This window comes from Halichondria panicea, chromosome 16 (genome assembly GCF_963675165.1).
Source record: "Halichondria panicea chromosome 16, odHalPani1.1, whole genome shotgun sequence".
NCBI classification, from domain to species: domain Eukaryota; kingdom Metazoa; phylum Porifera; class Demospongiae; order Suberitida; family Halichondriidae; genus Halichondria; species Halichondria panicea.
Genome location: NC_087392.1, coordinates 5,380,304 through 5,393,037, shown reverse-complemented (window position 1 = coordinate 5,393,037; position 12,734 = coordinate 5,380,304). Strand labels below are relative to the sequence as shown.

Here is a 12,734-nt window from a genome sequence, read left to right as displayed (position 1 = left end):
TCTGGTCAGCTTTTATCTTTTATCTGATCTAGTGGGCAGGCTTTTACACATCATGAGCAAAGACCTTTGCCCAACCTTTATAATCAAGTCAATGGACAATGAGAAGATGAAAGCACCGCAGGTGCTGATGCCTCGGTGGAGATGCCAAAGCTACATAACATAAAAGCTACTAATAGCTTGAACATTTTTGCAATAATTATTTTGCTGCATGCAAACTCAAAGAGTGGGTAATGATCGACCATGATTGTTGTTAAAAACGATTGATGCCAAAAGTTTAAGTGTAAAATTAATGGCTGCCATCAGTAGAGCCTTGCAGCTCTCTTTCTCACTCTTGCAGCTACCAATAGCTAGCGTTCTAGTGCAGAGCTAACTACTAAGTAGAGTAGTAACACTCGGTAAACAAGTTTGGCTACGTGCTCTTCTGAAAAGACTGCAATGGCATTCCAAGTAAGCAAAACTAGGCATAACTCGAGAAAGAAGCATTATTTTGCAAATCCACGAATTAAAATCCAAGTAATTTAAACATGACTAGAAGCCTATAGAAACTCTTACTTGCACTTGATTCATCCTTGAGCAGCTGTAGCAGTCTACACAGACAGACACACAGACAGACACACAGACACACAAACACACTACCGTATACCTCGCTTGCGCATGCGCACCGAGGCATAATAATGTGAGTCCTCCTGTGGAAACCTCAAAAGAGGTAATCCCAGAAACCCCCTCCTCCCTCCTCCCCTCTCTGACAGTCCCTGCAGTTGAGGAACACACCTCTCCTAGAAGATTTGGTGCTGCCCTAGACGCTCAGTGTACATACAGAGTGACAGTGACTCAGATGTACCCTCCAGCAATGATAGACCTCGTGCAATGGAGCTCAAAGAATCATCAGAATGGCTTAGCAGCTCAAGAAGAAAGCTCCAGAAGTTTGCATTTCAGAAAAGCAAGATTACAAACGATTCAAAAGAAATTAAAATGCACAGTGAAGCCGCTAGAAACTGTAAGAAGGTCAAGAAAAGAATATTAATAGAAAGTAGCGATAGTGATGATGATCGTAGTTCATCAAAAACAAAGTTGTCGTCAATGGAAACCAAACAAAGTGTACAGCCTTGTGAGACTACTGCTGATGTGGTGGAGTTGACTGATAGTTATCGTGATGAGTACAGTGGGTCAGAATCAGAGGAAGATGGTTATTCCGTCAAACAGAAGAAGTCAATCCTCAAGTTTATGAATGATTCCTCCCTGGATGAGCTGTGTGATATTCCACGCTGCTCTGTTACCAAGGCTAAACTGATTGACAAACACCGACCCTTTGAAACCTGGAAGCATTTGGTAAGAGATCATCTTCATGGCTACTATTATTTAATAATCGAGGTCTTTGATAAACTACTTTATTGTGTCCTTTGTGTTTAGTGTACGTATATGCATTAGTAATGTGTGTGTATTTGTACTGTAGGTGGAGGCTCTTGTTGCAAAGAAGGGTCTTAGTGAACAGGTAGGTCTCCCTCCATCTATAATCTAGAGCCTGCTTTGACTGTCCCCCACCCCCTAGTTGCTGGAGGGCTGTCTGACACTACTGGCAGAGAGGAAGGTTCTTGTTAGACTACTGGCTCAATGCAGGACCATCTCCACCTCCATCCAAGACAAGTTCTCTCACCTGCAAAACTCAGAGGTACGTATCTTTAGCAGCCGAGGGAAAGCTTCTGTATTGTAGCTACTGGTTGTGAAATATCCACTCTATTGTCATTGCTTTTATAGTGTGTGAGTACTACTGGAGATGATGTGGTGTACTCGGCACAACCTGCTGTTATGAACCCAAGGTGAGCAGTCAAGCACTAACAAGTCTATTGCACGTTGTATGAAATAGTGTAATGGACACTCAGTGTTGAGGGGGTCAGGTATATAGTGTATAGAGTGAGGTGGCAGTGTTGAGGGGGTCAGGTGTATAGTGTATAGAGTGAGGTGGCAGTGTTGAGGGGGTCAGGTGTATAGTGTATAGAGTGAGGTGGCAGTGTTGAGGGGGTCAGGTGTATAGTGTATAGAGTGAGGTGGCAGTGTTGAGGGGGTCAGGTGTATAGTGTATAGAGTGAGGTGGCAGTGTTGAGGGGGTCAGGTGTATAGTGTATAGAGTGAGGTGGCAGTGTTCAGGGGGTCAGGTGTATAGTGTATAGAGTGAAGTGGCAGTGTTGAGAGGGTCAGGTGTATAGTGTATAGAGTGAGGTGGCGGTGTTGAGGGGGTCAGGTGTATAGTGTATAGAGTGAGGTGGCAGTGTTGAGGGGGTCAGGTGTATAGTGTATAGAGTGAGGTGGCAGTGTTGAGGGGGTCAGGTGTATAGTGTATAGAGTGAGGTGGCAGTGTTGAGGGGGTCAGGTGTATAGTGTATAGAGTGAGGTGGCAGTGTTGAGGGGGTCAGGTGTATAGTGTATAGAGTGAGGTGGCAGTGTTGAGGGGTCAGGTGTATAGTGTATAGAGTGAGGTGGCAGTGTTGAGGGGGTCAGGTGTATAGTGTATAGAGTGAGGTGGCAGTACTTGTTGTCCCTGCATGTGCAGTGTTCAGTTGAAGGAGTATCAATTGCTTGGTCTCAACTGGTTGGTCCTGCTACACTCTCAAGACCTCAATGCAATACTGGCTGATGAAATGGTGAGCCAGTCTCCTAGTGTGTACTCTCCAATGCATGAGGGTTAGGGGAATCAGATGTGTTGTCTAGACCAGCCACAGTTGTGTGTGTATTGGAGTAATTACTGTGTGGCTGTAGTTAGTTCTAGGAAGAGAGCTTGTGTTGACCCCCTTCTATTATTTCGCCCATAATATAAATCAATCCGTGTTTTCTTGTTTTGCATAAAAATTAAGCACAGCTTACTTACTTTTAATGAGGGTGGTAGTGGGAGTGCCCCCTTCCCCTTTGTAGACTGTTACCACTTCCACTTTGTGAGGGAAAATAATACTTCTCTACTTTTATAAAGGCATTAAAATAGTCATCAAAGTTTCCTGCGTGTTTTCAGTATGCCTGAGGGCAACACCCAGTCTATTGTGGTTTGTCAATTTTGCCACCAGATTTGCTAACAATATTATTAAAGCAATGCTCCACACTAATCCAGTGTGTTCAACAGTCTCCTCCCTCCAATGCAGGGTCTTGGTAAGACAGTGGAGGCGATATCGTTCCTGTCCCACCTCTATCAGCTGGGCTCCAGTGGTCACTTCCTTGTCGTGGTCCCCTCCTCCACTCTAGGTACTCACTAGGGAAAGCTCTTCAGATAAGCTCTGTTGTAGGGGATTATTAAAATTAAAATTTATTTTCGGCCCTATCATCTAATCTAACGCTTTTATCTCTCACATTTTTGGGTAAGCTTTCATAAAATCGTTAAATTGGATCCACGGAATTCAAGTAATGGCAACTGAAGGAGGAGTCCCTGATCCATTAATTAAACGGGGAGGGGGGAGAGGGGAGAGAGGTAGTTGAGCATCTTAGTACCGTTGATCTATTTTCTGAAAGACATCTTTCAAATTTACGTCAAGTACTATTATTTATCATTTTTTGGCCACAGAATTCGGCAGTTGAAAGAATCCCCGAACCATAGTAGTAAAGTGCAGTATTAACTAAACACTGCTGACCTTTACCAAGTGGTCTCAGAGTAACATGATTGTATTACCAGACTCTGTACTGTATATGTATTGCAATTTTCACCAGATATTTCTTTCCCTTGTAGACAATCGGGTTCGTGAGTTTGAGGTGTGGTGTCCAGCCATGACAGTCATAGCGTACTGGGGTGAGTGCTTGTGTGTACAGTACTGCTCTCACTAGAGCATGTCATCTACACAGTGTATGGTGTTTGCTCTATGTGAAGGGACTGACTTGTGTACGATTCACTGCAGGTTCCCAACAGGACAGGTCTCAGATGAGATATGAGATCCTTTCCAATCGTGATAACTTTGATGTCATCCTCACAACGTATGTACTGTCACTAATTTAATATTTTACTCTGGTTAATCCTGTGGTTCTAACTATAAGACTGTTGACATTTGTGTTAACCTGACCTACATAGCTGTAGGTACAATGTGTGCATCTGCTGTGAGCATTTCTACACAACTGCTATAGATCTCATGCACACAGTTGAATCTGTTCACTCAATGCCTCAGTTATGGTCTATCCCTGTGTCCCCATGCAGGTACAATGTGTGTATAGGTCAGGCTGAGGACAGGAAGTTCTTTAGGAAGCTCTCTCTAGACTGTCTCGTACTGGACGAGGGACACATGCTCAAGAACATGAACTCACTGCGATACACACACCTCATGAAAATACAGGTATGCTCACAAACACATAAGTGTGCTTCTGTGCAAGGCTGGTAGTATTGAGCGTGTGCACGTACTTAAAGTGTGTTTGATGTTGTGGAGAGTTAGTAAATATATGCAGTGGGTGATCACATGTAGAGACTTGCAGTACTGAAGAGTGTAATGATTATGATGTCTTTGTGCCTGTAGTGCTTGTGTTAGTTGTACAGCAAGTCTCTGTACTGGCCCTGTCATGCTCAAACCTTGTCCCAGTGACTCACACAATCCTGTGGTATTGCTACAGGCTAAGAGGAGACTCCTGCTCACGGGGACTCCACTACAGAACAACCTGCTGGAGCTCATGTCTCTACTCAGTTTCGTTATTCCTTTCAAACAGTTCTCTGCTCAAATCAGAAACACCTTCTCTAGAGCTAGGGTGAGTGATTGGATAGGAGGTTGCCATTGAGTCATTTGGAATGACCAGAACTTGAATTTGGGTTGTCCGGTGTGTTTTTCAGCTCACAAAAATTTTTAAGCCAAAATTTGCTGCTTTCCCCTGTACAGTTCACAGTTCTTACAACACTGCCCCCCCCCACACACACACACACACACACACTGCCCCCCCCCCACACACACACACACACACTGCCCCCCCCCCCCACACACACACACACACACACACATCCCACAGAGAGTGGACGAGTCGGGTGCCTACTACCAGGAGCAAGTGAGACAGGCCAAGCAGATCATGACACCCTTCACACTGCGGAGGCTCAAGTCACAAGTGCTGAGTCAGCTCTCGGCCAAGGTATCCAGTACGGAGCATTGTCAGCTGACGGAGACTCAATGAACGTTGTACAGGGGCGTGGTGGAGAGGTCACTCAGGGTCAATCAGGGCCGACATGGTGAGTGCCTGCAGGGGAATGTTGTGTGTTGGGAGATTGTGGCTAGTTTGTGTTGTGGGTTAGTCGTAAGAGAGGCAGTGGGTGTGGTTTCATGTGCAGAGATTGCTTCCGTTCACAGTCCCTCAAACATTGTGTTATCCTCAATATTGTAGCCGATGGTTGTCAATTGACCTGCTATGTTATCATGCAACTCTTAACATAATTATTTACTGAGTGTACTGCTCGTTTAGTTGAATCGTATTGCTGGTATTGATTTGATGATTAGGTTATAGGGTTCATTAAACGCTGCTTATTGCTATATCTAGATCTATAGACATGCACAGCAAATCACCCAAAATAGTAATTACCAACGTTACTTTTATCTGCCAAATCTAGATTGCTCACCACATTTATTCGTTATGATAACATTCAACAAAAAGTTAGGCACTAAACAAAAGTAATTACTTCACATTTTCTGTATGTATCATCTCCACCCACCACCATCAGTTTATTCCCAGGGAGGGCAGCAGTGGGACATGATGATCGAGGTGTTGACATTTGACTAATGACAGTCCATGATGTCTTGTTGTATTGATATATGTCCTTAGTCTTATCTCCATTGGAGTCCTCCCCACCCACTGCCAGCAGGTGGCCATTGATGGTAACAAGAGTGGACCAGCTAACTGGCAAAGGGGCAATCTTCTCCCATATAGCTGAGCTTGGCTGGGACTGAGTTAGTTGTCTTAATGAGCATTTGTACACTGAATACTTCTCTTGAGCATTACTAGTTTGTGTGTGTATATACACATAGTCTCCACAGATCGTTGTTGATGATTGATTGGTTGGCACAGGTAGTGAGCTAACAATAGACCATCGCATGTTAGCAGTGTTTAATATCTCAACAGTATTTGAACTTTTTGAATCACTAAATCCCCCAACCAATACAAGTGTGTTGTTAGGGTACACAGCTCCAGGTGTCCACCGTCCGGTTGGCATGGGAGGGAAGTGTTCGACCCATTTGTTGTTAATGTAGCTGTAGAGTTTGTTACTATAGTGTTGTGTGTCTGAATATCCCCCCACAGTTGTGAGCATGTCATTAACACTGACAATAGTGAAGTACAGGTTAGGGCAAGGTGGTAACTTGTGCCACTGATTGTTGCTGAACTCATAAACAGTTTTATTTCCGTGTGGACTAAAGTATGCCTTGTCTCCAATCACGGCTGATGATGATCCATACCCAATACAAACAGGTACATCAGGTAGTGACTCTATTGTAACAGGTTTCATTGGTGTAGCTTGCTCATCTTGCAGTGCGACTTGGTGCATTCGAGTCGATAGATCGTGAGATTACATCAGCATTTTCATAAAACTTGCCTTTAGAGGTAGGTGTTGCACTCTTCTTAGACTTAGCCCTCTGTCTTGTATTGTTAGGCCTAGTTTTAGTAATAGGAGCTCTAACTCTCCTGTAAAGGCAAGTTTTATTAAATGCTGATTCAGCAAATATTAATTCCAGGCGCACGGTTGTCGGACCTCCTCTGAGAAGCTACTACACATGGTCTATCTCCTTAGAAAATGCATTTTTGTGGGTACTAGTTAGAGCCCTGCTAGCAGGTCACTAACTCAGATAGTGACCTGCTAGCAGGTTTCTTAGTTGGATAGACACCTCATTAGCAGTGGCCACTTCAAAGCTTGAATATGCAAATTTTTTCTAATGCGTATAAGTACACAGTAAAGCTACTTTATCAAATACCTCGATTATCAACTAATAGCACAGTCCCTCACCAAATGCTTCCAAGTTTCAAAGGGTCGATGTTTGTCAATCAGTTTAGCCTTGGTAACAGAGCAGCGTGGAATATCACACAGCTCATCCAGGGAGGAATCATTCATAAACTTGAGGATTGACTTCTTCTGTTTGACGGAATAACCATCTTCCTCTGATTCTGACCCACTGTACTCATCACGATAACTATCAGTCAACTCCACCACATCAGCAGTAGTGTCACAAGACTGTACACTTTGTTTGGTTTCCATTGACGACAACTTTGTTTTTGATGAACTACGATCATCATCGCTATCGCTACTTTCTATTAATATTCTTTTCTTGACCTTCTTACAGTTTCTAGCGGCTTCACTGTGCATTTTTATTTCTTCTGAATCGTTTGTAATCTTGCTTTTCTGAAATGCAAACTTCTGGAGCTTTCTTCTTGAGCTGCTAAGCCATTCTGATGATTCTTTGAGCTCAATTGCACGAGGTCTATCATTGCTGGAGGGTACATCTGAGTCACTGTCACTCTGTATGTACACTGAGCGTCTAGGTCGAGGGAACTGTTTTTGGTTTCTTATCAAATCTGGAGAAGAATCTGAATCGGACATTACATCTTCAACTTCTATAGCATCTTTTACTGAGACACCTTTCACTTGAGCAAAGTTTAATCTAGTTTAAGCCCATGCACCTGGTCTGGCCGACCCTGTGACAACGGTCCTCGGCTTGCTTGTCGTTGTAGGGGTTAAAGTCTATATCATGGATGATGACCACATTGGCTGAGGTGAGGTTGATGCCAAGACCCCCTGCATGCATGAGAACAATACAGTCACTGCAATAATGTACAGCACAAGCTTCTCAATGAGTCTGTACAAGTGTGTGGGCGTTCTACACATCACTAGAAGAAAAGATCATCAGTGAAGACCATGAGATCTGTCTAGTCAGACATTAGCTACTGTACAGATAATGGACAGGCTCAGTTACGCTAGACTAGTGTGTACAGGTCACCATTAACTCACCAGCCCTTGTTGATAGTAGGAACACGAAGATGCTCTCCTGTTCATTGAACTGGTCTATTAGCCCCTGCCTGCAATCAAAGCACTCAATACGTACGATATCACACATGCACACACGCACACGCACACATTGTAAAACTATAGTACTTCCGGCTATATTGTATTGGATAGCCTGTTATACACTCTTGCATGTCAGCTACACAGTGGGCACCAACTCACCTCTCAGTGACGGGTGTCTGGCCGTCCAGTCGGAGGTGGGCGTGGCCTTGTTGCTGTAGAAACATCTCAAGAATGTCGAGCATCATTGTAAACTGACTGAACACCAACACACGATCACCCTAGTTGGGAAAAATACTAAATAAAATGTTATTTATGTACTCACATTCTTTTTCAGTTGTGACAATTTTTTTGACAGGAATTCACATTTTCCAGACATTCCCACCAAGCTCCCGGGTAGAGCGTATTCTGATAGTGACTACGTATGTGTGTACATGTGCATTACATAACATGTGACCACACCTCCTAATAATGACCAACAGTACTGCATTGTGTACACACATAGTGAGCTACTAAATACATAAACTCTGCAATCCACAAACACAGTCATTGACCTCCATTATCCTATACAATAAACACACACACACACAAACACACACACATACGCCCACACACTCACGCACGCACGCACGCACACACACACACACACACACACACACCTTGTACAGTGTGCAGAGGTTGTGTAGCTCAAAGTCTGACATTACACTCATATCCTCCCACACGAGGTTGGGAGCAGCATCTCTGTGACTGGGCTCCTTTAGGATGGCCCTCACCATGCAGTGTAGGGTGTGGTCAGTGTAGTGGTGTCTCAGGAGTAGGGGATGGTTGGTGGCCTTGCGAAGGTCTACCATCACGTCCATCCTCTTGTTGAGCTCATCACCTGTAGTGGAGAGGGGGTGCTCAGTACGGGGCACAAACACTGTAGCATGAAAATCTTTGCGAATGAGCCAAATCAGCAGAAAATCTAACTACTGCGTTCTGGCAAGGATAGTATTGTACCAGTTATAGGGGTTTATGATATTATTTTATCAATACACACAAAGTTCGCTTATGATTTGATGTTCGTAAAACATTCTACTAATACGGTACAATGCACAGATATACAATACACAAGCCCTTGGAACTACTGCACTAACCTACTAACACCACTACTTACAGCCGTTTATCAATTAGTTTTGTTGCTAAGAAACCACAATGTTAGGTATTCCGTGGTATTATACAAATGATGCGTCGTGAATATCTACTCTGCACATGATCACACACACACAAGCACATGATCACCCCTTTTCTAGCTAGCTTAAACCGTACACCTATACTTTGCTATTAACAAGCACTAGCTATGGCTGAGAGACAAGACCATGAACAAGAGTACATATTCAGAAATGTTCAACTCTTCAAGAATGATACCCTTGGTACTGGCTCCTACGGGGCAGTGTGTAAAGCCAAGTGTGACCAGCTACTCTGTGCTGCCAAGCTACTCTATCCAGTGCTCTTCCAAATAGCTGTTCCAGATCCTGGCAAAGAACATAGACACCCGTTTAGAAGATTCGAAACAGAGTGTGCATTTCTGAGTTGTATCAACCACCCCAACATTGTACAGTACTTGGGGACCTATCGCGATCCCGACACAAATGCACCAGTTCTTCTCATGGAGCTCATGGACGAGAGTCTGACACACTTCCTGGAGTCATCACCTGGAGACATTCCCTACCACATCCAAGTCAACCTCTCCTATGACATAGCTCAAGCACTTGCCTTTCTCCACTCCAATGGGATCATCCATCGCGACCTCTCCAGCAACAATGTCCTGCTCATTGCAGGCACTCGAGCCAAAGTCACCGATTTCGGAATGTCCAAATTTAGGGACATAAACGTCAGCCGACTAGCCACAATGACCACATGCCCGGGAACACCAGCCTTCATGTCTCCCGAGGCACTAAACGAACCACCAGTGTACACAGACAAACTAGACAACGTCTCATTTGGTGTGCTTTTAGTTCAGACCACAACTCGACAGTTTCCAAAGCCAACAGATCGATTCGAGAATATTCAAGTTCCCCATCCACGAAATCCAGGTCGCACAATTGAGGCTAAAATAGCAATCCCAGAACTAGAGAGAAGACAAGCTCACCTGAGCCTGATTGAGCCCACCCACCCTCTACTGCCGATTGCTCGTTGCTGCCTCAAAGACAGAGATGTTGAACGACCATCTTCCCAAAAGCTTTGCCAAACACTAGATGCTCTCAAGAGGACACCACGATACCAGGAAAGCTCCCAACAAGACCTGCACCAGATGCTCAGAGAGCAAATAACAGCAAATGACACACAGCTACAAATAAACGAACGGATTTTAACAGAAAATCAAGAGATAATTACACAAACAATGAACAGTTACATACACAAGCTAATAAAATACAAACCCTCCAACAAGACAAAGCAACCCTTCAACACGAGGCTGAAGCCAGGGAGAGACAGCTGAGGAGACTCAACCAAGAGTTGCAATCAAGTGAGGAGAACACTGCTGTCCTCCAACAAACCATCGATCAACGAGACAGAGAAGTCACTCAACTGAGACAAGCGTTGGCAAGCAAGAACGAAGAATCTCACGATCTATCGATTCGAATGCACCAAGTCGCACTGCAAGATGAGCAAGCTACACCAACGAAACCTGTTACAATAGAGTCACTACCTGATGCACCTGATGGTATTGGGTATGGATCATCATCAGCCGTGATTGGAGACAAGACATACTTTAGTCCATACAGAAATAATAAAGTCTATGAGTTCAGCAACAATCAGTGGTACGAGTTACCACCTTGCCCTAACAACCGCTTCACTATTGTCAGTGTTGATGACATGCTCACAACTGTGGGGGGACGGTCAGACACACAATACTATAGTAACAAACTCTACAGCTACATTAACAACAAATGGGTCGAGCACTTCCCTCCCATGCCAACCAAACGGTGGACACCTGGAGCTGTGTACGCCAACAACACACTTGTAGTGGCTGGGGGATTGTGTGATTCAAAAACATTAAATACGGTCGAGATATTAAACACTGCTAACATGCGATGGTCTATTGTTAGCTCACTACCTGTGCCAACCACTCGCCCATCAACAATGATCTGTGGAGACTATGTGTATATACACACACGAACTGATAATGCTCAAGAGAAGTATTCAGTGTACAAATGCTCATTAAGACAACTAACTCAATCCCAACCAAGCTCAGCTATATGGAAGAAGATTGCCCCTTTGCCAGTTAGCTATTCCTCTCTTGTTACCATCAATGGCCACCTGCTGGCAGTGGGTGGGTGGGACTCCAATGGAGATAACACGAAGGACATATATCAGTACAACGAGACATTATGGACTGTCATTATTCAAATGTCAACACCTCGATCATCATGTCCCACTGCTGCCCTCCCTGGGAACAAACTGATGGTGGTGGGTGGAGATGCTACAGACAGAAAATGTGAAGTAATTACTTTTGTATAGTTCCTAACTTGTTCTTTGTGTCTTATTGTTAATTTTGATGAAAGTTGTGGTGAGCAATATAGATTTGGGAGATAAAAAGTTTATATTTGGGTGATTTTACTGTGCATGTGTTGTTAACATTACGTGAGATAGATTGAGATTAAAACATTGGGAACTATTAATATGGTGATCCCTAACCTGATCATCAATACCAGCTATATGCTAGGCTAATTACTTCAACTGAACGAGCAGTGACACTCAGTAAATAACTATGTTAAGAGTTGCATGATAACATAGCAGGTCAATTGACAACCATCTGCTACAATATTGAGGACAACGCAATGTTTGAGGGACTGTGAACGGAAGCAATCTCTGCACATGAAACCACACCCACTGCCTCTCTTACGACTAACCCACAACACAAACTAGCCACAATCTCCCAACACACAACATTCCCCTGCAGGCACTCACCATGCCGGCCCTGATTGACCCTGAGTGACCTCTCCACCACGCCCCTGTACAACGTCCACTGAGTCTCTGTCAGCTGACAATGCTCTGTACTGGACACCTTGGCCGGGAGCTGACTCAGCACTTGTGACTTGAGCCTCCGCAGTGTAAAGGGTGTCATGATCTGCTTGGCCTGTCTCACTTGCTCCTGGTAGTAGGCACTCGACTCGTCCACTCTCTGTGGAATGTGTGTGTGTGTGTGTGTATGTGTGTGTGTGTGTGTGTGTGTGTGTGTGTGTGTGTGTGTATGTGTGTGTGTGTGTGTGTGTGTGTGTGTGTGTGTGTGTGTGAGTGTGTGTGTGGGGGGGGGCAGTGTAGTAAGAACTGTGAACTGTACAGGGGAAAGCAGCAAATTTTGGCTTACAAACTTTTGTGAACTGAAAAATACACTATAAGCATCTTTTAAAAGAGCTTTGGACAACCCAAATTCAAGTTCTGGTCATTCCAAATGACTCAAGGGCAACCTCCTATCCAATCACTCACCCTAGCTCTAGAGAAGGTGTTTCTGATTTGAGCAGAGAATTGTTTGAAAGGAATAACGAAACTGAGTAGAGACATGAGCTCCAGCAGGTTGTTCTGTAGTGGAGTCCCCGTGAGCAGGAGTCTCCTCTTAGCCTGTAGCAATACCATCACAGGATTGTGTGAGTCACTGGGACAAGGTTTGAGCATGACAGGGCCAGTGCAGAGATTTACTGTACAACTAACACAAGTATTACAGGCACAAAGACATCATAATCAGTCTTTGGTACTGCAAGTCTGT

At 44.2% G+C, this 12,734-nt stretch overlaps 3 protein-coding genes across 5 annotated transcripts in view; 2 read left to right on the top strand and 1 right to left on the bottom strand.

The window, feature by feature from the left end:
• Positions 1-271: 271 nt before the first annotated feature.
• LOC135350538 (SWI/SNF-related matrix-associated actin-dependent regulator of chromatin subfamily A containing DEAD/H box 1-like) overlaps positions 272-12,734 on the top strand; it is a 45,832-nt gene continuing 33,369 nt past the window's right edge. For 2 of the 3 annotated variants that reach the window (XM_064549368.1, XM_064549367.1), the window contains exons 1-11: positions 272-1,329; positions 1,454-1,492; positions 1,550-1,669; positions 1,756-1,817; positions 2,549-2,639; positions 3,129-3,228; positions 3,707-3,766; positions 3,873-3,948; positions 4,166-4,301; positions 4,573-4,704; positions 4,960-5,173. In XM_064549368.1, the coding sequence (XP_064405438.1) occupies positions 868-1,329; positions 1,454-1,492; positions 1,550-1,669; positions 1,756-1,817; positions 2,549-2,639; positions 3,129-3,228; positions 3,707-3,766; positions 3,873-3,948; positions 4,166-4,301; positions 4,573-4,704; positions 4,960-5,118 (1,437 nt within the window). In that variant the 5' untranslated portion in view covers positions 272-867 and the 3' untranslated portion in view covers positions 5,119-5,173. The remainder of the gene's footprint in view (positions 1,330-1,453; positions 1,493-1,549; positions 1,670-1,755; positions 1,818-2,548; positions 2,640-3,128; positions 3,229-3,706; positions 3,767-3,872; positions 3,949-4,165; positions 4,302-4,572; positions 4,705-4,959; positions 5,174-12,734) is intronic. The other variant, XM_064549366.1, reaches the window with a different exon arrangement.
• LOC135350565 (SWI/SNF-related matrix-associated actin-dependent regulator of chromatin subfamily A containing DEAD/H box 1B-like) lies at positions 6,905-12,716 on the bottom strand. The gene is made up of 7 exons (XM_064549402.1): positions 12,458-12,716; positions 11,939-12,152; positions 8,647-8,867; positions 8,313-8,405; positions 8,150-8,268; positions 7,934-8,001; positions 6,905-7,720 (listed from the first exon to the last, which is right to left on the bottom strand). Exons 1-7 carry the CDS (start codon positions 12,641-12,643, stop codon positions 7,587-7,589), a joined length of 1,035 nt encoding a protein of 344 aa, XP_064405472.1. The 5' UTR covers positions 12,644-12,716; the 3' UTR covers positions 6,905-7,586.
• Positions 8,880-10,600, top strand: LOC135350556 (uncharacterized). The gene has a single exon (XM_064549392.1). It carries the CDS (start codon positions 9,327-9,329, stop codon positions 10,464-10,466), a length of 1,140 nt encoding a protein of 379 aa, XP_064405462.1. The 5' UTR covers positions 8,880-9,326; the 3' UTR covers positions 10,467-10,600.

Excerpts from the sequence above, each read along its gene's own strand:
- LOC135350556 (XM_064549392.1), top strand. The coding sequence starts at position 9,327 with ATGGCTGAGAGACAAGACCATGAACAAGAGTACATATTCAGAAATGTT.
- LOC135350565 (XM_064549402.1), bottom strand. The coding sequence starts at position 12,643 with ATGCTCAAACCTTGTCCCAGTGACTCACACAATCCTGTGATGGTATTG. Across the intron at positions 8,406-8,646 it reads ACCTCTGCACACTGTACAAG|TCACTATCAGAATACGCTCT; the intron begins GTGTGTGTGTGT and ends ACACATACGTAG. Across the intron at positions 8,269-8,312 it reads TGTCACAACTGAAAAAGAAT|GGTGATCGTGTGTTGGTGTT; the intron begins GTGAGTACATAA and ends TTTCCCAACTAG.